This window comes from Musca autumnalis, unplaced genomic scaffold (genome assembly GCF_047663935.1).
Source record: "Musca autumnalis isolate F117 unplaced genomic scaffold, ASM4766393v1 scaffold_4, whole genome shotgun sequence".
In the NCBI taxonomy this organism is placed as follows: Eukaryota; Metazoa; Arthropoda; class Insecta; order Diptera; family Muscidae; genus Musca; species Musca autumnalis.
The window spans coordinates 244610491-244634094 of record NW_027411977.1 but is presented as its reverse complement, the minus strand read 5'-3'; the positions used below and the strand labels follow the sequence as shown (position 1 = coordinate 244634094).

Genomic DNA, 23604 nt, shown 5'->3' with positions numbered 1-23604 from the left:
TTACAAATGGAAAAACAAAATTAATATTTTTTGAAATTTTGCATGTTAGGGCGAAGATCATTATACCCTCAGCCTTTAGGCTAAAGAGGGTATTTACACTTTGATACGACCAAAAATGTGTCTCATCGAAATAATGGTTTTAGACCCCAAGTATGTTTGTACGATATCCGTTTCAGACAATTTTGAGTAGATCTAGCAATGTCCGTCCGTCTGTCTGTCTGTCCGTCTGTCTGTCTGGCTGGTGCGCACGATAACTCTCGAACGGATCAATCGATTCGGTTCAAATTTTGGGTATCGAAATATTTTGTCCAGATTCGATTTAAGTTCGAAGATGGGCCATATAGGTCCACTCCTTCAGGTACCTCCCCCACAAATGTTCAAAAATTGTCACAAAATTTGTGCGCACGATAACTCTTGTAGGGAATAACCGATTTGGTCCATACTTTGCACATCGTGTAATTTCTACCAAACTTAGATGAGGTTCCAATATGGACTCAATCGGTCCACTCCTTTGGGTACCTCCCACACAAAATTTCGGAAAAGTTCAGTTTAGGACCTGGTCTCGAATCGCTTTGATTTTTGTTTACGCAAGTTGGATTCGCTGTCCTCTATACGACGCTGTAAGTTTCATTAGGGGCAAGTCCATACTTCCTGAGAAAATGGGCCTGAAAGTTACAAAAAACCCTATGACACCGTGTTAGTGGTTGGGGCGCAAGATAACTCTCGAACGGATCTGCCGATTCGGTCCAAAATTTGGCTTTCGTAATATTTTGTCCAAACTTAGTTTAAGTTCGAAGATGGGCTATATCGGTCCACTCCTTCCGGTACCTCCCCCACAAAAGTTCGAAAATGTTCGGAAAATTTGAGCGCACGATAACACTTGAAGGAAGAAACCGATTTGATCCATACTTTGCACATCGTGAAATTTCTACTAAACTTAGACGAAATTCCAAAATGGACTCAATCGGTCCACTCCTTCGGGTACCTCCCACACAAAATGTCAGATAAGTTCAGATTAGGACCTGCTCTCGAATCGCTTTGATTTTTGTTGCAACAACTTGTATTCGTTGCCCACCATACGGCGGTACAAGTTTCATCAGGGGCAAGTCCATTCTTCCTGAGAAAATAGCCTGAAAGATGCAAAAAGCCCCTATAACACCGTGTGTAGTGGATGAAGCGCAAGATAACTCTCGAACGGATGTGCCAATTCGGTCCAAATTTTGGCCTCCGTAATATTGTGTCCAAACATAGTTTAAGTTCGAAGATAAGCCTTATCGGTCCACTCCTTCAGGTACCTCCCCCACAAAAGTTCAAAAATGTTCGGAAAAATTGTGCGCACGATAACTCTTAAAGGGCAATTTGGTCTAAAATTGCCCATATCGGTCCTCCATAAAGGTACCTCCCCCACAAAGGTTCAACATTTGTGTCTTAGTGCAGTTAACTACTAATCCACATTTTTGTCGGCAAGTTCAAATGTCGCAAAAAGGCCACAAAATTCTGAAGAGGCCTGTCCGTAGGTGAAAGTTTCACTTCACATTGGCTGAGGGTATATATCTGTCGGCAAAGCCGACTGACTCTTTTTTACTTGTTTTTAATGATTTTTTATTAATTTTCTCGTTTAGAGTAAAGCTTGATTATCGATTTTTTGCAAGTGAAAAAGGAAAGCCAATGACTCGAACCCACACAGTCACCAAATTATGTGACTTGGTTTCGGTGTTAGTTGAGCAGCTCTTCAGACACATCGACTGTGGAATGGCTTCCCTTTCTTAGAACTTATGGTTTTTCAAATGCAAATGTGTTTTTTTATTAATATACCCTCCACACTATGGTTAAAGTTATAAAAATGCCACTAAAATGGTACGCGCGATATCTCTTGAACGGAGCAGCAAAATTGGTCCAAACTTTGGATCACCTAATACTTTGTCCAAATTTAGTTTTAGTTGGTTCATATCGGTCTTCTCCTTAGGGTATCTAAAAGTTCAAGATTTTTGTTTAAGTTCAGTTTAGGGTGGGCTCGAAGATTCTTTGAAAATTCATACCGATGCTAATCCTTTGTGGAACGGTTATGTTGTGATATTATGTTTTTTCTTGGGAAAGTCCATGCTTCCTGACATAGTGGCCCTAAAGCTCTAAGTTATACGGTGACCAACTGAAATTACTGGTGGGCGTGATATCTATCGAAAAGAAATGACTCCCAAAATAAGATCTACTTACAAAATAGACTATGTCGATCCATTCCTTCAATACTTCGCAATACTTTCGAGATTTTATCCTAATTGATATTTTTGCCGGTAAGTTCAAATGTCCACAAAATTCTGAAAGCCGCATAAATACATAATTTTGGGGGGAAAATGATTTTGGTTGTGCAGCCGGTCGATCTGTCCGTAGATGAAAGTTTCAATTCACATAGGCTGAGGGTAATCTCTGTCGGCAGAGGCGACTGCTATTGGTTTACTAACTATTAAACATTTACCTTATTGGAAACAATTTCACAACAACAACTGCTGCTTATTTTGCTATTGTTTTTATTGTACTCTCCGTTTCCCATACCAGTTTTGATCATTCCGTTTTAGCATAATTATTTTTCTACATGGTGACGTCATTCATTATTACCCCTTATACTCTCTTGTATTTATTACTTCTGTCCCACTTGCAGTTTACATCCATCTGCCGGATTATATGTGGTTAAATACGTCGTGGTGTTTTATGTGGGTTTCTACCATACGGTCTACCCCACAGTGCTCTTAACACCGGGTGAATACAATGCGTCTACCAACGCCCCCGCACAGAAAGTACGAGTACCAATTCGCTCACACGTATTTGGACGTGATCGCCACCTTGGTTAGGAGCGGAGCCTATCTAAACTCCTGCTTTCTATGGGTCAGGCACCCGGTTGCCATGCAACTCCACATTCGAGCCGAAACTCTACCCGCGATTTGGGTCCAAACCACAGCCATCGCGATGCTCCCACAAGGGGGCCAACACCAACTGCCAGGCCAGATCCGAGGATCTGGGGGCACCTGGCACCCGCGGTACCAGAATATAGCCTCCGGTCAAGCTTCGTGGCCAATGACCACTACCAGTTGGACTCCAAACAGTCCCGGACTGGTGACCTCCTCCACTCAACTTCTCCAAACCTCCTTCTCCTCCAACACAACACGCCCAACTGTAGAGATGACTATGTGGAGGAGTTACCTCCACTAAGTCTAGTCCTTCTCCTATCAAACACTTCACGTGCATACCTACTTAAACAATTAAAGGTCCGACTGTCTCCAAGTGCCCTACTGAAATCCCACCCCGCCCCTCCATACGTTATACCCATATTGACTAAAACTCTAATGTCATCATAGTAAGGACATTCCGTCAGTATATGCCTCCAGTCCTCAGTCATCCCACACCCACATAAATCTGTCCTGGACAGGTCTCTTGCATATAAAAATGCATTTAGAGAGCCATGCCCCGTCAGTAAGAATCCCAGACTCATGCTAAAGCTGAAGTCTGGGCGGTCCAGTACGAACGTTGCGTCACGAATAAATTCGTACGTCACCCGCCCTTTGTCACTGTCCGTCCACCTAGTCCGCCACCTAACAGCAGCACGCTCCCGAAGGATTGCACTGCGCCGCCTAACATCCCCATCCACCAGATCAGAAGGCCCGAGCCAATCATCCTCGGACAGTTGCAAGCCACTCTTCAGCTTGTACAGAACAGTCCTACATCTCGCTTCCAGGTCAAAGGGCAGGGCGCCAAGTAGCACTTGCATTGCGTCCGTGGACACAGTGCGACACACTGGCAGACATGCTAACATGACCACTCGTTGACACGACAAGAGCTTCCTACGCCCAACAACAGATTCTGCTGCAGCACACCATACAGGCGCCCCATATGTTGCACAGGCAACAAAGAGTCCACCATATATGATGCGCACGAAACGTCTGCTCAAACCCCAGTCGGTCCGCAAGACCCGTCTAACCATACCAGCTACAGCAGTTAACTTGTCCTTCAAACGATCAAAGTGCGGCAGGAAATTCATTCTCTCGGCCATCGTTATCCCAAGGTACTTGACCTGCTTGACATACCTTATGCCGTGGTCACCAAATCGAACGTGGGGAGGTCGACTGTGCGCTAATCTGCCTTTCAGCAGCATTAGCTCAGTCTTCTCCCTAGACACCTCAACACCCACTCGGTCACTCCAGATCCCCACGATACCCATGGCCTCCTCAGTACGACGTTCCAGTTCACACGAGTCTCACCTTCAATCATGATGAGGAGATCATCAGCATACGCACAGATCTTGAAAGTGGTCGCTAACTCCCGCAGCAGAGAATCCATCATGAGGTTCCAAATAAATGGACCACAGATAGACCCCTGAGGGCAGCCTCGCTCCACATCTGTCCAGACCGTCTCATTGGCTCCCACAACACAAGCCCTTCGTCCACTGAAATAACTAGACCAGAGAAGAAACTCCCGATACCCGATCTCAGACAGCTTTGCGAGCACGCTATCCCACGAAAGGAAGTCAAATGCGCCTTTGAAGTCGACAAATATGCCTAAGACATATTTGGCACTTGACCCGCTCAGACTGTTCTGCACGTGCATCCACGCGTCCACAGTACCTCTACCCTCGACAAAGCCGAACTGATGCGGTGAAGGACCCACGCCGCGGCACTCCCCAAGCCTTGCCACCATAATCCTCTCCAGCACTTTTCCAAGCACTGGGAGAAGGCTTATGCCCCGATACGAGCGAGGATTACTCCTTACCCGATCAGGCGACTTGAGGAGCACCACGACGCGAGCTTCCTTCCACGCACGCGGGAAGTACCCCTGGTTAATGCAACCACCAAGAACGGACTCAATATACTCAGGCATGACCTTCCAGATGGCATGACCTTCCTAATCCGGCAGATACTGTCCGCAACTTCATTACGCTCCAAGTCCGGAGGCTCACCCAACTCCCACACAAGCGGGGGAGATGATTGAGTCTCCGACCTTGGGAAGAAAGACCCCAGCAAAATCCCTACGTTTCCCGCCCACCCCGAGGCCATCGACGTGGAGCCAAGACGCAACGCCTGTAGGTCAACCTGACGCTTAGACCCACCGTATCGGCACACACGGTATACCTTACCCCAGGGATCATCCCTGTTGTCCTGTATAAATCTCCTCCAATCGTCTTCTTTACTCCTAGATAGCTCGTCCTTGTACGTCCTAAGAGCAGCAAGGAACTCAGCTTTACGCTGAGCCAGATCTTCCGCATTGGCTTGTCTTGCCCTTTGGAAACTCTTCCTCAGGCGCGCAACTCCCCTCCGCATCCGACCCAGCTCACGGGTCCACCATTTGACCTTACTTGGCTTCACCTGACGGCGTCTGCCAAGGAGTACGTCATTGACGCTTCTCATCCACTCATTCAACTTGCTGACCTGGTCATCTAACGTCAGTGCCCTGAAGTCCGCTAACGGCATAGCTGCCTCCCTGACACAGTTCGAATAATGGTCCCAGTTCACGTCTCGTTCCATCCAACCCCGGAAACGCTCAGTCGCCCTCGTCCGTCCCCGTGGCGTGACCAGAATCTCAATGAGCCTATGGTCACTAATACTCCAGTCTTCACTAATCTGCCAACTAAACTGGTAAGCCGTCATTGCTGCCCCATTTGCAACCGTCACGTCAATGTCGCTTACTCCGGATGGACCATCAAAGGTATACAGATCCGAGGGCTCATTTAAAACCACCAGGCCCCTCGCTAACACCCATTCACTTAGCAAATCTCCTCTTGTGCGGTTCTGATGGCCAGATGTGTTGCTGGTCATCTTCGAGAACCACAAAGAGGAGGTTGCATTAGCGTCTAAACCTAAGATTAGCGGACAACTACTCTCAAGGAGTAGTACCGCATCCATATACCCAAGATAAGGCTCCAGGGGCAAGCTAAATCTACAATAGATGATAGCCAACAACACCTTTCCCCCGCCCATTCTACGGACAGACAAACCCCCCATTGGCTACTTAAAAGAACAGTACAGTCAATGTCACTGTCCCCCACAGCTATAGCAGAGTCACAATTCTGGTCCGTAAAGACCCGCATACCCACCGGCAACCCCCTCACACAGCCATCCCTACAGTAAGGCTCTTGCAGCAGTGCAATGGAAGCGCCCATAGTCAACATAGCATGGCCCAGCTCCTGAGTCACACTCGCCGAGCCCTGACAATTATATTGTAGGACTCTAATCATCTTAATGTCGAGCATTTGCCCTTGCCACCAATCCTGCCAAAACTGGGCACTCCAGGGACATCATTAGATGTCCTGCTGGAAGACCCCTGTACGAGCAGTTCCTACAGTTGATAGGGTTGGGGCACAGGGACGAAATGTGACCAGTGCCACCACACCTGCGACAAACGTCAGATTGGAACCTACATTCCCGGACTCTGTGGTCAAACGACAAACATCTGTAACAGGATGCTACAATATCCTGCCTGCGAGCCGTAAAACGATGCCACCTAATATAAACTCCTTCGTGGCACAACTTTTCGGCAGGCCTCTCCATGCACTCCAGGACGAGATTTAGCTTCGCCTGCCTGTCATCACCCGCCTCCCAAGGAGCAGTCACCAACCTAACGCACTTCTGATAGGCCACCGGTGACATTATCTCCTTAAAGTTCATCGAGAATAGCTGCTCCATAAACTCATCAACGGGGATACACTTGAGCACATTTTGCACTACTACCTTCGGGCCCAATTTCTCGTTGACCGTCACATCCATCCCATTCTCGGCAAACTTCTCATTGCTAACAATTCGCTCCCGCTCTGCAACAGATGGTGTCCTGATTACAGCTCCACCATCCTTAATTGGTTTGACACCATGGACACGCACACCCAAAGTGGGTGCCACCTCATCCAACACTTTCTTCACCACCTCCTCACCAGAAGGGCCCTTTTTCTTCGGCCTTACCACCACCGACCACGTATCCATTGGCTTAACTACTGGCACAGCAGGGACGCCAGCCACCGTCACTGCAGGGGGCGCCACAGGAGTGGCCTGCCTTAAAGGCCCCGCGGAAACCGCAGCCACACCTGCAGCCGGCATACTCTCATATGCCTCCAACCTGCCCTTCAGCCTCTCATTCTCAACGATGGCTCTCATCAACATCTCCTCGTACTTACTCGCCAAACTAATTACCTCTCTGGTGATTTGAGTGGAGCACTGACTCTCACAAATTAGGTCCAATAGCGTGTCTGTAACCGCCTTCATTTCAAACACTGTCACACCACCAACAGACTTCACCCCACCTCTCTTAACACGTGAGCGACTCTCCCTTTGCTGACCACCATCCACTTTCTCAGATGCCACACTCACACTCACTCCCACCTACGGAACAACGGGCGCACTCAAGCTACCAACCGCAGCCTCACCACTCGAAACGACCGACGCCGACGCCACCGGAGCACCTTTAACTGGCGTATCCAACTTCGTTCTCTTTCCTTCCTCTCCTCCATCAGAACTCCCCTCACTCTCCATATGCCTCAACCTCCTGGTTGCAGGAGGAGGAGACAAAAACGTCTTCGCTGCTGCAGCACGACTACCAGCCTCAACACTGCTATCACGGCCAGCCATCTCCACATCATCAGTGGATTCCCCAGCCAGAGGATCGTTGGATCCCCCAACCTTCGTCCCACTTGCCTTTTTCGGCTTAGCCTTAGCAGGCGCCGCCACCTTAGGAGGCATTCCAGCAACCAAATTAATAACAATGAAATCACTTACCGAAGTCCAGGCACAAATCCGCGTCACTAACAAGGGTATTCCAAAGCAATCTAATCAAAACAAAAAACTCTCGAGTGTCCAAAAGCCACGCACTTGTCTCAACTGTTCCAATGTCACAAGATCTACTAGCACACACTGTATTCGCGTATTGGGAAATCTAAATGGATTCCCCAACAACACTTTTAATGTATCTGACAGAGTCAGAAAATTTAGAAATCAATTTAGAGCAGAACAGCAAAAATCGTTGTTTTTGTAAAACCGAATTTTAAATAAATTTTTCCGCTGAGTTACAAACACGATCGCACCGACAGCTCAATGGGTATTTTCGAAAACATTATCAATTCACTTGACTAGTGTAGTACACCAGAGATTAAGGATGCCAGAACAGTCTTTGTATTAGCCGACGAGTATAAATACGCGAGAGTAGCAGGTGGATGAGTGAGTTGTAAATCAGACCGCGAATTGAAACCTTTAGTTAGTACAACAGTAAAGATTTACCTATGTAGAGTAATGGTGTGTCCCTAGTAGAGTAAAACGTGTGTGAATAAGTGAAGTAACAGAATAAAGCATTGTAGAAGCGTTATCTACGCGAACCTTCGTTTTATTTGCCATGAATCGTATCGGAGAATAAAACAACGTCTACACGGAGTTAAGTTAAACCTTATTCCGCAACAATATATTAAGTCATGACATTATTTACTTTGAGGGTCCTGCTAAGAGTCTTCTAAAAATATATTGTTTATGGTCTTTGTTAGCATAGGCACAAAAATAAGTGATGCTATAGAATTTTGCTCTCTCTCTCTTATCGTAATACGATGTCTTACGTTTCGGCAAACTACAAAACTTTGCGGTTTTGCAGTTAATCGGCCTTATGTATACAAAGTTTAATTGTGACGCATTCCTATTTCCTTTCTATTTCTTTTATGCGGTAATAAAGATTTTTATTTTTTAACGGGTTCAAAACGCTAGTCATTGTCACAATTGAGATGAAAATACGTATGGCTGGGTTTTAACCTAAGGAACCAAGTCATAGCAGTGTACATAAGTCTTCTATACTTATAAAAGAGTTGAGTAATGATGACTCACTGTTTCACTGACTGAATGACTGATAATCAACGCCCAAACTAAACGGCTGATGCTAGAATCTTGAAATTTTGGGTGAGGGTCACTCTTTGTGCGAAGGTGTCAGATAAAGATGGGTTTTTGGAAATTCGAACTAGAAGGGTACGAAAAGTACTAAAAGGTATTAAATATGGTACCGTTTGTATTTGGCGAACCGGTAGAGCTAGAATTCTGAAATTCGGAATGAGAGTCGCTGATGGAGAGTTAGAAAGGTGTACCAAAGTCGACCTACAAATGTACGAAAAGTACTAAAATGTACTAAATTTGGTACCAATTCGTATTTTGTGAAAGGATAAAGCATAAAGTTTGAAATTTGGAGTGATAATCAAGGCTAGAAAGTACGGTTGACATAAGGAGGTGTTTTTGGAAAGGTGTACGAAAAGTACTAAATGATACTAAATTTGGTACAATTAGAACAGCTAGAGCTGGAATTATGAAATTTTGAAATAAAGTTACTGTTGGAGTATGAAATGGGAGTAGTCTTGTAAATTCATACTAATGAATACGAAAAGTACTAAATGGTACTGTATTTGGTACAGTTTGGATTTGGGTGAACGGATAGACCTGGAATCCTGAACTTTAGATTTAAGGTTACGGTTGAAATGTAGCATGGAAGTAGTTTTGAAAATTCTCTTATGGGTACAAGAAGACCTGGTACGAAAGTACTAAAAGGTACTAAATATGGTACCGTTTTTATTTGGCGAACCGGTAGAGCTAGAATTCTGAAATTCGGAATGAGAGTCGCTGATGGAGAGTTAGAAAGGTGTACCAAAGTCGACCTATAAATGTACGAAAAGTACTAAAATGTACTAAATTTGGTACCAATTCGTATTTTGTGAAAAGATAAAGCATAAAGTTTGAAATTTGGAGTGATAATCAAGGCTAGAAAGTACGGTTGACATAAGGAGGTGTTTTGGAAGGGTGTACGAAAAGTACTAAATGATACTAAATTTGGTACAATTAGAACAGCTGGAGCTGGAATTATGAAATTTTGAAATAAAGTTACTGTTGGAGTATGGAATGGGAGTAGTCTTGTAAATTCATACTAATGAATACGAAAAGTACTAAATGGTACTGTATTTGGTACAGTTTGGATTTGGGTGAACGGATAGACCTGGAATCCTGAACTTTAGATTTAAGGTTACGGTTGAAATGTAGCATGGAAGTAGTTTTGAAAATTCTCTTATGGGTACAAGAAGACCTGGAATCCTGAACTTTAGATTTAAGGTTACGGTTGAAATGTAGAATGGAAGTAGTTTTGAAATTTCTCTTATGGGTACAAGAAGTACTAAATTTGGTACAAATAGAATTTGGTCGAACGAATAGAGCTGGGATCTGAAATTTTGAACGTAGATGTCTGTTGGAGTGTACAATGGAAGTAGTATTGAAAATGTGTGTACTAAATTTGGTACATTTTGCATTTGGGTGGACTAATAAAGCCCGAATCCTGAAATTTGGAACTAAGGTTACTTATGGAGGGTAGAATGGAAGTAGTTTTGAAAATTCGTGCTTATGGGTACAAAAAGTACTAAATGGTACTACATTTGGTACAATTTGGATGAACGGGTAGCGATTAAATCATGAAGTTTGGAATAAGGATTGCTGACGGCGTATAGGATTGATGTAGTTTTTGAAATTCGTACTTATGGGTACGAAAAGTACTAAATTTGGTACAATTTGGTTGAACGGATAGAGCTGGAAACCTGAAATTTTAAATTGAAGTTTCTGTTGGAGTGCAGGATTGAGTTAAATTTACAAATTTGTACTTATGGGTACAAAAATACTAAATGGTACTAAATTTGGTACAATTTGGATATGTTGAACGGATAGAGCTGGAATCCTGAAATTTGGAATTTAGATTGGTTTGTACGATTGAGATATGGAGGTAGTTTTGGAAATGCGTACTTATGTGTTCTAGAAGTGATAAGTGCAAATAAAGTTGGAACCTTTGGGTATTTTTTTAAAATATAGAACTGAAATTCTGAATTTTAGTATTAGTATACATGATGGTGTGTAAAATGGAGATGAGAAAGAAATATCGGATATCGGTTGTAGGAACAGAGGGGAATTTGGAAATTTGGTATTAATTTCGGTGTTTGTACGTAGGGTTAAGATATGGATGCGTTTGTTGGAATACGAAAAGTACTAAATGATACTAAATTTTGGTGAGTGTTGGTGTTTAGCGTTGGTATATGGAGGTTGTTGAAGAAATACGTTACAATACACTAAAAGTACTAAATCTTTCTCAATTAGGTATCTCTGGTCTGAGTTCGAATTCTAAAATTAGAGCCACTGTTGCTGTGTGGGGTTAAGATATGGTGGGGTTGAAATAAGAAGTAATTTTTGAAATTTATACCCAGGTGTACGAAAAGTACTAACTTTGGTACCATTTTGGTATGAAGGTCTCCGTGGATTGAGCATGGAGGTGGTATTGGAAATACCTCCTATAAGGCTACGAGAAGTACTAAATTTGGTTTTGGCCTAAATTACATCATTTGGAATACTAATATTACAATAGTGTTTCAGAATTACTAAATTGTACTACACATTGAAGCACTGATATAAACAAAGTGCTATGAAATTTGTTATGAGAGTCACTGTTGGGATTAGTGTGTATGTCATGTTTCTACACGTAATGCCACAGGTATTGGGCGAACAAGTAGGAATAAGACTGTAAAACTTTAGATAAGGTCCTGGGTTTGAAAAATTGAATTGATTATTGTATCATTCGTTTCATGTGAACGCGAAGGCGGTTTTTCGTTTTCAAGAAATTTGTGTTTTTATTCTGAATGCATTAGAAAGTCCATTTGGAAACGTAGATCTTTGCGACAATTTTTTTCAAAAGCGTTTTCACACCCTAATGACAGAAAGCCATAATTTGAAATACCTCGCCGCTGAAGTGTGGGGGTGAGATACGTCCGATTTTAGCAATAGTACAACGAAATTTTCAGTGTTCACCATTTCGGTATTAAATATTGTTTGTTGTTGTTGTTTTTTTTTATTTCATTTCCGCATACGAAGTGGCGGGCACTTTGCTAGTATATTTATAAAAGACCCATAAAGAACCTACATTCTGTGGAATAGAATTCAATCACAATAGGTTGATGTTACATTTAGCATTTTGTCATGCCATCACCACGCTAAAATAACCCACTGTGTGTAAACAATTGCGGTTAGGATTGCAAATTCTCTCTGTCTCTATTTATAACCCGAAAAAGAAAGTGATCTCTTGTTGCTTATTCACACGTTTAGTATTGAAGTTAAGTTACCTACGTCGGGATCGCAAAACAAGAACGAAAAGAACGGAACAGAACATATAAATATTTTGGAAAAAAAAAACATTTCGGGAATAAATATTTCAAAATGATTCAAACTACTTTGACTGTTGGCCTCTTGCTTATTCTATTTCTTCTTATTCTTAAAAATGTCAATTGTCAACACAACAACAATATACAGTGTCGTTTTAATTATTCGGTAGTAGTGACAGCCAATGAAAATGGTTCATACGTATATGAAAATATAGAAATACCCTCAAATTTGGTATATAAAGCTACCGTAGTTGCAATATACGATAAAAATAATATTTCTGCGACGAATGAAAGTACAACAACAATTGAACAACGCGCCTGTATTTGTAATGTAGTACCATGTTTGCCTATATGTTCTTGGAATTTATACGATGCCTATGATCGGTTACCTAAGACTGAAGATGTTGAAGCTACTTTCACTAAAAATGTAATAACATCTGAAAATAAATCGGTACAGATGCATTTAGTTAAAAACTTCCATGCTATAGAAAAAAATCTATCAACTGTATGCACGTATATTTCTAATTTGCGGCCCGATGTGGATAGAAATAGTGATTGGACTTTATTTGAGGTAAAAGCCAAGTTGATGACTGTAAAACTACAAATATAGAAGCGCTTATTCTATAATTATAAATTGTAACTGGCTATGAGGGTGGGTGAGATGACGAATCGTAAACAATTATAATTCGATTTGTTTTTTTTTTCATATAGAAATTTTTCTTATAGGAAAAAGTGTTTTAAGGGACCTCAAGAATTTTTTTCCTATTGCAAAAATTGTCCTCAGGGACCTGAGAATTTTTTTCCTTTTGCAAAAATTATCCTTAGGGACCAGAGGAATTTTTTCCTATAGAAAAATGAGTCCTCAGGGACCTAAGGAATTTTCCCTATAGTCAAAAAAGTGTCCTAAGGGACCTGAGGAATTTTTTCTTATAGGAAAAATTGTCCCCAGGGAACTGAGGATTTTTTTTAATAAGGAACCTGAAGAATTTTTTCCGATAGGAAAAAGTGTCCTCAGGAACCTGAGGAATTGTTTCCAATAAAAAAAGGTGTCCTCAGGGACCTAACGAATTTTTTCCAATAGGAAAAAGTGTCCTCAGAAACCTGAGGAATTTTTTCCTAAAGGAAAATATGTACTCAGGAACCTGAGGAATTATTTCCTATAGGAAAACGTGTCCTCAGGAACCTGAGGAATTGTTTCCTATAGGAAATATTGTCCACGGGGACCTGAGGAATTTTTCTTATAAGAAAAAGTGTCTCCAGCGACCTTAAAAATTGTTTCCTATAGTAAAAAGTGTCTTCAGGGACCTGAGGAAAAAGTATCCTCAGGGACCTGAGAATTTTTTTTTATATGAAAAATTGTCCTCAGTAATCTGAGGATTTTTTTCTATACAAAAATTTCCTCAGGGACCTAGGAAGTTTTGCCTATGGAAAAAAATTTCCTCAGGAACAGTTTCCTGTTTCCTAAGGGAACTTTAAAAATTTTCCCTATAGGAAAAAGTGTCCTCTGGAAAAGTCCTCAGGGACCTGAGGAATTTTTTCTATACGAAAAAATGTCCTCAGGGACCTGAGGAATTTTTTCTTTACGAAAAACTGTCCTCAGGGACCTGAGGAATTTTTTCTTTACGAAAAACTGTCCTCAGGGACCTGAGGAATTTTTTCTATGCGAAAAAATGTCCTCAGGGACCTGAGGATTTTTTTCCAATAGAAAAACGTGTCCTGAGGAATTTTTTCTATACGAAAAAATGTCCTCAGCGACCTGAGGAATTTTTTCTATACGAAAAAATGTCCTCAGGGAACTGAGGAATTTTTTCTATACGAAAAAATGTCCTCAGGGAACTGAGGAATTTTTTCTATACGAAAAAATGTCCTCAGGGAACTGAGGAATTTTTTCTATACGAAAAAATGTCCTCAGGGACCTGAGGAATTTTTCTATACGAAAAAATGTCCTCAGGGACCTGAGGAATTTTTTCTATACGAAAAAATGTCCTCAGGGACCTGAGGAATTTTTTCTATACGAAAAAATGTCCTCAGGGACCTGAGGAATTTTTTCTATACGAAAAAATGTCCTCAGGGACCTGAGGAATTTTTTCTATACGAAAAAATGTCCTCAGGGACCTGAGGAATTTTTTCTATACGAAAAAATGTCCTCAGGGACCTGAGGAATTTTTTCTATACGAAAAAATGTCCTCAGGGACCTGAGGAATTTTTTCTATACGAAAAAATGTCCTCAGGGACCTGAGGAATTTTTTCTATACGAAAAAATGTCCTCAGGGACCTGAGGAATTTTTTCTATACGAAAAAATGTCCTCAGGGACCTGAGGAATTTTTTCTATACGAAAAAATGTCCTCAGGGACCTGAGGAATTTTTTCTATACGAAAAAATGTCCTCAGGGAACTGAGGAATTTTTTCTATACGAAAAAATGTCCTCAGGGAACTGAGGAATTTTTTTTATACGAAAAAATGTCCTCAGGGAACTGAGGAATTTTTTCTATACGAAAAAATGTCCTCAGGGAACTGAGGAATTTTTTCTATACGAAAAAATGTCCTCAGGGAACTGAGGAATTTTTTCTATAAGAAAAAATGTCCTCAGTGAACTGAGGAATTTTTTCTATACGAAAAAATGTCCTCAGGGAACTGAGGAATTTTTTCTATACGAAAAAATGTCCTCAGGGAACTGAGGAATTTTTTCTATACGAAAAAATGTCCTCAGGGAACTGAGGAATTTTTTCTATACGAAAAAATGTCCTCAGGGGACTGAGGAATTTTTTCTATACGAAAAAATGTCCTCAGGGAACTGAGGAATTTTTTCTATACGAAAAAATGTCCTCAGGGAACTGAGGAATTTTTTCTATACGAAAAAATGTCCTCAGGGAACTGAGGAATTTTTTCTATACGAAAAAATGTCCTCAGGGAACTGAGGGATTTTTTCTATACGAAAAAATGTCCTCAGGGACCTGAGGGATTTTTTCTATACGAAAAAATGTCCTCAGGGACCTGAGGGATTTTTTCTATACGAAAAAATGTCCTCAGGGACCTGAGGAATTTTTTCTATACGAAAAAATGTCCTCAGGAATCTGAGGAATTTTTTCTATACGAAAAAATGTCCTCAGGGACCTGAGGGATTTTTTCTATACGAAAAAATGTCCTCAGGGACCTGAGGGATTTTTTCTATACGAAAAAATGTCCTCAGGGACCTGAGGAATTTTTTCTATACGAAAAAATGTCCTCAGGGAACTGAGGAATTTTTTCTATACGAAAAAATGTCCTCAGGGACCTGAGGAATTTTTTCCAATAGGAAAAAGTGCCCTCAGAAACCTGAGGAATTTTATCCTAAAGGAAAAAGTGTACTATAGGATAAAGAATCCTCAGGAACCTGAAGAATTGTTTTCTATAGGAAATATTGTCCACAGGGAACTGAGGAATTTTTCTTATAAGAAAAAGTGTCCCCAGGGACCTGAAAAATTGTTTCCTATAGGAAAAAGTGTCTTCAGGGACCTGAGGAATTTTTTCCTGCAGGAAAAAGTATCCTCAGGGACCTGAGAATTTTTTTATATACGAAAAACTGTCCTCAGTGATCTGAGGATTTTTTCTACAAACAAATTTCCTCAGGGGCCTAAGGAAGTTTTGCCTATGGAAAAGAGTTTCCTTAGAAACCTGAGGAACTGTTTCCTGTTTCCTCAGGGAACTTTAAAAATTGTCCCTATAGCAAAAAGTGTCCTCTGGAACCTGAGGATTTTTTTCCTAAAGGAAAAAGTGTCCTCAGGTACCTGAGAATTTTTTTCCTATAGGAAAAAGTGTCCTCAGGAACCTGAGAATTTTTTCCTATAGGAAAAAGTGTTCTCAGGAACCTGAGCAATTGTTTGCAATAGGAAAAAGTGTCCTCAGGGACCTGAGGAATTTTTTCCTATATGAAAAAGTGTTGCAGGGACATGAGTAATTTTTTCCTACAGGAAAAAGTGTCCTCAGTGACCCGAGGATTTTTTCCCATAAGAAAAAAGTCTTCAGGGACCTGGGGAATTTTTTCCTATCGAAAAAGGTGTCCTCAGGAATCTGAGGAACTTTTCCCACAAGAAAAGATGTCTTCAGAGACCTAGGGAATTTTCTCCAATAGGAAAAAGTGTCCTCAGGGTTCTAAGGAATTTGTTCCTATAGGAAAGGTGTCCTCAGGGACTTGAGGAATTTGTTCCTAAGGAAAAAGTGTCTTCAGGGACCTGAGGAATTTGTTCCAATAGGAAAAGTGTCCTTAGGGAATTGAGGAATTTGTTCCTATAGAAAAGGTGTCCGCAGAGACCTTTGAAATTTTTCCTATAGAAAAAAGTTTCCTCATGAACCTGAGGATCTGTTTCCTATAGAAAAAAGTTTCCTCGGGGACCTAAGAAACTATTTTCTATAGAAAAAAGTTTCCTCACGGACCAGAGGAACTGTTTCCTACAGAAAAAATTTCCTATCGAAAAAGTGTTCGCAAGGACCTGGTGCTCAGGGACCTGCGGCATAATCTGGTATAGTAAAAATGTTCCTCAGGGTATATTTTGGAATAAAACAAGATTGTCCTCAGGCACTGAGAAATAGTTTTCTATAGGAAAAAATCCCCTCAGAGGCCTTAGCAATATTTTCTATAGGAAATTTTTCTTCGGAGACCTGAGGAATATTTTCATATAGGGAAAGTTTTCTCAGGAATATTTTTCGATAGGGACATTTTCTCAGGGATATTTTTAATAGAGAAAACTTCCTGAGGAATATTTATAAGGGCCTGAGGTATTTGCCCTTGTGAACTTCAGGAATATTTTCCAAAAGAACCTGAAGAACTTTTTCCTACCTGAGAAATTTTCCCTATAGGAAAATTTCCTCATGGACATTTCTCTGTATGAAAAATTCTCCTCAGAGACCTGAGAAATATTTTCGTATAGTAAAAAGGCTCCTCAGGGATTTGAGGAATATTTTGGAATAAAACATATTGTACTCTGGCATGTGAGAACTAGTTTTCTATAGGTAAATTTTCTTCAGAGGCCCGAGGAATATTTTCCAATAGAGAAAGGATTTTTCCTACACAAAAAGGTGTCCTCAGAAATCTGAGGAATATTTTTTTCTATAGGAAGAACGGTCCTCAGGTAACTGAAGAATTTTTTCCTATAAGAAAGAGTGTCCTCAGAGACCTGAGGAATGTTTCCTAGACAAAAAAGAGGTCACCATGATAAAATATATACAATCTGGGGAATATGCGCCATCTCTGGGCTCTACCATACGGAATTCCATTCCTAAAAAACATTATTTTTTTCTTCTTCTCTTTCACAAGGATGGAAGGCTTCGACTAGATTATTACGATGTGATTTTCAATTACAAAGAGTTCTGTTTTGATTTCACATATGAAAAATATGATGACATCTATGGATTTTTTGTGGATCCTCAAGTTTGCTTTAAACCACCATTAAAGTGGCACGAGGCTTTAACGGGTTATGGTAAGTTGCAGATATTGTTTAGTTCAAATCAAAGTAAAAAACTAACTTTTATTTCTTTCTTACGCTTTAGCCATGTTGGTTTCAGTTCCATTCTTTTTGCTAACGATATTCTGTTATGGTTGTATCTTGAAAACCACAAATGTTTACCAAAAATGTCTGATACCATACTTGAGTTTTCTCTCAATTTCATACTCATTATTGGGTATTTTAAGAGTGGGGAATATCGAATTGGAACCAATACCGTGTATAACTGTCGGTAGGTCGTTATACATTATTGATTTGTGTGAAATGTTTTGATTTTCTTTTCTTTTTAAGGTTATGTCAACACCTTCTGTGTTATGAGCTACCTCGTATGGAACTGCATTTTGTGCTTTGAAATCTGGTGTAGTTGTACCAGTGTGATAAGGACATCATCATATTTGTTATGGTATTTTATCGTAGGCACACTAGTTCCGCTGCTGATGATAGGACTTATCTATAAAGCACAAACCATTGACATACCAGAGGATTATAAACCCGGTATCTCTGAGTCGCAATGCAGTATACTGAGTATGTAACTAGTTCTAGTACTCTCTTAAAGGTAATTTGCCCAAGGGAATTCATTAATTTTGCACTTCATTCCTTCCAGCAAGCCGTTGGTCGGCATTAATTTATTATTATGGACCATGTATTGTGGCGACTATATTCAGTGTGATACTCTTTTGCAAGATATGGGGTTACATTAATACCAGCACAAAGGCTTCAAAAAATGAGCGACAAATGTAAGTTTGAAAGGATGATCATTAATTTGTTTCGTAAAATTTCCAACACGTTTTGTAGGTTCCTTTTAAGTGTTCGTCTCTTCCAATTGATGTGTGCCTCATGGACCTGCGATATTTTGTCATATTTTTTTAGCATGTTAATATCCAAAGATATACCATTGTTTGTTATACCAGATAGTTTGAATGCCACACAGGTGAGTAGTGAGAAGTAAAATAGGAAATTCAATGACCTATAATTTGAAATAATCTAAATAGATATATCCATCATTATCCTCAAAACCTCATTTTGAAAAAGTATCTGATTTCACTCAGAAATCCCCATATATATTCTTGAAAATCTGCTATATTGGTCCACGTTTTGATATAGCCCCCATAAAAGGGTACCTTCTGATTATAGGGTTTTTGAAGGTTGTGGCCTCAATATCCCACCGAAATTATTTAGTTTAGTCTTTGTTGGGAATATAAAACATTCAACCTAAAATTTCATATAGCTCCCATAGAAGGGTACCTCCCAATTTTCGGCATGTTGAATGTTGTTGCCTTAATATCCAACCGAAAATGACTGACATATGATATGTAGTCTTCGTTCGGGGTATACAACTTTCCGCCAGACATTTGTCAGTATACACCCGCGTCTTCATATAGCGGTACCTCCCGACTTTGAAAGTTGTGGCGTCAATATTCCACGGAAAGAGCTCAAATTTGGTATTTTATATTCGTTAGGTGTATGTAACTTTCCGCAATAAATTTGTCGGTGTAATCCCCAAATAGCCTCAATATCCCATATATAACTTTCCCCCAGAAAATTTTCGGTATAGAGGTAACACCTTATTTATGAAATTTTAAAGATTTTATTCACGAACTTCAAGCAGTTCCTACTTGTTTATGTTTTTTCTTTTTTTATACCCTCAGCCTTTAGGCTAAAGAGGGTATTTACACTTTGATACGACCAAAGCTGTGCCTCATCGAAATAATGGTTTTAGACCCTAAGCATGTTTGTACGATATCCGTTTCAGACAATTTTGAGTAGATCTAGCAATGTCCGTCTGTCTGTCTGTCTGGCTGGCTGGTGCGCACTATAACTCTCGAACGGATCAATCGATTCGGTTCAAATAACGGGTATAAAATATTTTGTCCAGATTTGATTTATGTTCGAAGATGGCCATATAGGTCCACTTCTTCAGGTACCTCCCCCACAAATGTTCAAAAATTGTCGCAACATTTGTGCGCACGATAACTCTCGAAGGGAGTAACCGAATTCAACCAAACTTTGCATATGGTAATACTACCTCTAGGCATACATCAGGTTCGAATATATAAGCCATATCGGTCCACTCCTTCAGGTACCTCTCACACAAAATTTGAAATAAGTGCAGTTTAGTGACACCTCACGAAACGTTATGAAATTTTTTGTAACATGATGTTCGTGCGGCCCCAGTTACGTCATTGTAATTTTTTTCGAGCGCAAGTCCATAGTTCTCGAGATAATGGCGCATAACCTCAAAAAACGCTGCACTATGTCGCGACTTCAAATAAACGGTGGCCAAATATAAAAGGAGTTGGCATTGTCAGATGAATTTTGGTATAAATACTTATAGTTCACTGACGATGTCGAGACTCAATCGGTCCAATCCTTCGGGTACTTCCCATACAAAATTTCGGTAAAGTTCAGTTTAGGGCCCGTTCAAGAATAGCTTTGATTTTTGTTGTAGCAACTTGCATCCACTGCCCCCATATAACGGTATAATCTTCATCAGGGGCAAGTCCATTATTACTGAGAAAATAGCCTGAAGGGTACAAAAAAGACCTATGATACCGTGTGTAGTGGTTAGAGCTCAAGATAACTCCGGAACGGATCTGCCGATTCGGTCCACAATTTGAACTTTGTAATATTTTGTGCAAACTTAGTTTAAGTTCGAAGATAAGTCATATCGTTTCACTCCTTCAGGTACCTCCCCCACAAAAGTTCAAAAATGTTCGGAAGAATTGTGCACACGATAACTCTTGATGGGAGTGACCGATTTGGTCCATACTTTACACATCCTAAAATATCTACCAGATATAGATCAGGTTCGAATATGGACTATATTTGTCCACCCCTTCGGGTACCTCCCACACAAAATGTTGAATAAATTCACTTTAATACCTGCTCTCGAATCACTTTGATTTTTGTTGAAGCAACTTGCATTCGCTGTCTCAATAACGGCAGTAAAAGTTTTTTCAGGGGCATGTCCTTACTGCTTGAGAAAAGAGCCTGAAGGTTGTAAAAAACCGCTATGGTACCATATTTAGTGCCTGGAAGGCTCGAACCGAATATAGCTATATTATGTTTTTCGCAGGCTAATGTGATAAAAAAGCCCTATCTATCGATATGCCCGCAAATTTTTGAGCTTTAATTTTATCCATACTTTTGTCGGTGCATACGGCCACCGTTTTGAAAACCCCCCTATATACTTAAGTTTTTTTTTTTTTGGGGAAAAAAAATATTTCAATCCACACAGGCTGAGGGTATATCTCTGGTCGGCAAAGCCGACTGATACTTTTGTACTTGTTTTAGTAAAACATTTATTTCATCTTTTAGGGAATTGTAATTTTTTACCTCTACGTATGCCAGCGTCGTGTTTCCGATAATATCAAGAGAAGGTACATATGTTCAATTCAATAACTTTGAACATTTTTCTAATAAAATTTTATTTTATTCAATTTCAAAAATATTTATTGAATCATTTTCTTTCAGATACTCGAGGAGACAAAGTCATCAAGTTAGTAGAGAAATGGAAACCTTGACTTCTACATCGAATTCACGAAGAAGATCAATGTGATGTTATAAAATTTGAATTAAATGTACATACATACATATAATAATATTACATATAGTTATTTATTATATACTACAAACTATTAGGAGAATCCAATTAAACAAAAAAATCAAAACTACTTTTGCAGATATCGAGAGTTAAAAAAAGTTATTTGAATTCCTCAACAAAAGGTATGTGCAACTTCTCTTGACAACTTCATTTGGTGTTAATATTTATACCCTATACCACAATGTGGAAAAGGGTATAATAAGTTTGTTTTCCCAAAAATTCATGTAACGCCGCGAAATATTCGTCGTAGACCCCTCATGTGGTATACCAAACTTCATATCTCGACGAGATAAAGCGATTTAGCTATGTGTGTCCGTCCGTCCGTCCGTCCGTCTGTCCGTCCATTAAAAATTGTAATCAAGCTACAGGCCGCAATTATGGACCGATTGTCACGAAATTTAGTATGAAGGTCGGGGTTGTACCAGAATAGAACTGATTAGTTTTTGGCGATGATCGTGAAATGTTAAAGGGATGAAATGGACCAAAAACAAAATTTTTGGTCGATTTTGTAGCCGCTCTGTAGGTCGCAATAATAGTTCGATCGGCGCGAAATTTTAAACAAAGGTTAAGTTTATGATGGAGAAGGCGTGTGCAAACCAACATGAATATCAGATAATATTTAGCGGGTTAAATGGACCAAAACTTTTGTGTGAAAATTGGTAAAATTTGTAATGTACAGGTTATATCTTTATCCATGGAGGAAAGATATTGCAAATCTATAGTGGTATAGGGTATCACATGGTCGGCCTGTCCGACTATAGCCTGCTCTTACTTGTTTTTTAATCCATTATTTTTCAGTTTTATTTCAGATGTACAAAAACAATGCGTTCGAATGATGAGTCTGTCAACAAACCACACATCAATCAAAAGCCCATTGCGGAGCTTAAGATAAACTAAGCGCTTAAAAATATCAACCTTAAAAGTAATTAACAGCTGGCTGAACACAGTTCATCTCGTAAACATTGTATTATGTGTAGAAAGAAATATGTATGTAAATATGTGTTATAAATAAATTTGAATTAAGCTTATACATATGTATGTCAGTTGACACTGAAGTTCTTATTAGTTGTTTTTGTGAAAATTGTTTGGTAAAAGTCACCAAAAAGGAACTGTACAAACAGTACATATCATTTACTCAAAAAATGACACATCTAAAAAACCAGTTTCGAGAAAAACGCGTTTTAATTTGGCGATTGAAATTGAAAAAATAGAAATTGTCAACTCAGAAAATACATTTTTTGAGTTATGCCATTCTTTGAGTAAATGAGCGATGTGATTGCAATTGAAATGAAGAATGCTCTCTCCATACATTGATTCGCGGGAGTAAAAATAGTTGGGCATCGACAGAAGACTGGAAACTTATTTTTCCAGAAAAAAGAGGATTCAGATGGCATAAGCGGTGGACCAAATGGGCAACGATTAAATCCTAAATATTGCAAAGGCGGAACACGAAACATTTTTTCTCGGGGCAAGGGATTGGACTAGAGTTGGGTAATATAGTTCCTGGAGCGGATCGATCCTTCTAGTTCCTTTTACCAAAAGGAACTAGTTCCTTAATATAGTTCCATAGTTCCGAGAGCGATATAGTTCAATGCATCTTTCTCATTCCACGTTCTTTTTATTTCCTTCATTCCAAATAGATCCGGGACCGTTATAGTTCAATGCATCTTTCTCGTTCCTTTCGTTCTTTCACTTTCTTTTTGTTTTCATTTTTTGGTGGATGAATTGACATAAAAATAAATAAATTGCAGCAATGTAACGAGGATGTAATTTACATTTATTTAACAATGTGGCCGCATCTGAATGATGAAGGAACCAAACGTGAAAGATCGAAGAAAGAAAATGAATTATATACATAAATGAAAGGAATTATATTCACGGCTGGAACTATATGAACTAAAGGAACTATATAAATGAAAGAGCCGGATATAGTTCCAATAGTTCCTTTTCCGGAATAGTTCCTTGGAACTAGTTCGTTCCGGAACTACACAACTCTAGATTGGACCAATTTATAAAATTAATGGAATTCTGGATCGTTTCAAGTATCGTAACGTATTAAAAGGCGTGATGTTGCCTTATGCTGAAGAAGAGATACCACTTAGATGGACATCCCAGGAAGATAATGAGTCAAAACATGTATTAAAAGTACCCCGATTTTGTTCCGATTTCTATACGATTTTTCGTAGGGAAATTCGTTCAGATTTCGTTCCGAATTAGGAGCGAATGTCGGAATATAAAAATGTTTTTCTTCCGATTTCGGTACGAATTCGGAGCCAAATATCGGAAATAAATGTTCCTTCGTCACTATCGGCATACCGTCACATTGTATATGCATCTAACA

The 23604-nt window shown here is 39.9% G+C and overlaps 1 protein-coding gene across 3 annotated transcripts in view; it reads left to right on the top strand.

Annotated features, from left to right (window-relative positions):
- Positions 1-22291, top strand: part of LOC141401372 (G-protein coupled receptor Mth2-like) — a 45389-nt gene extending 23098 nt beyond the window's left edge. Inside the window, exons 1-9 of one of the 3 annotated variants that reach the window (XM_073981544.1) lie at positions 12121-12749; positions 17473-17635; positions 17706-17891; positions 17951-18184; positions 18264-18396; positions 18455-18590; positions 20978-21039; positions 21134-21385; positions 22062-22291. In XM_073981544.1, coding sequence (XP_073837645.1) covers positions 12234-12749; positions 17473-17635; positions 17706-17891; positions 17951-18184; positions 18264-18396; positions 18455-18590; positions 20978-21039; positions 21134-21218 — 1515 coding nt within the window. In that variant the 5' untranslated portion in view covers positions 12121-12233 and the 3' untranslated portion in view covers positions 21219-21385; positions 22062-22291. Of the gene's footprint in view, positions 1-12120; positions 12750-17472; positions 17636-17705; positions 17892-17950; positions 18185-18263; positions 18397-18454; positions 18591-20977; positions 21040-21133; positions 21386-22061 lie in introns of those variants that run through there. The other 2 variants (XM_073981543.1, XM_073981545.1) reach the window with 2 other exon arrangements.
- Positions 22292-23604: the final 1313 nt, after the last annotated feature.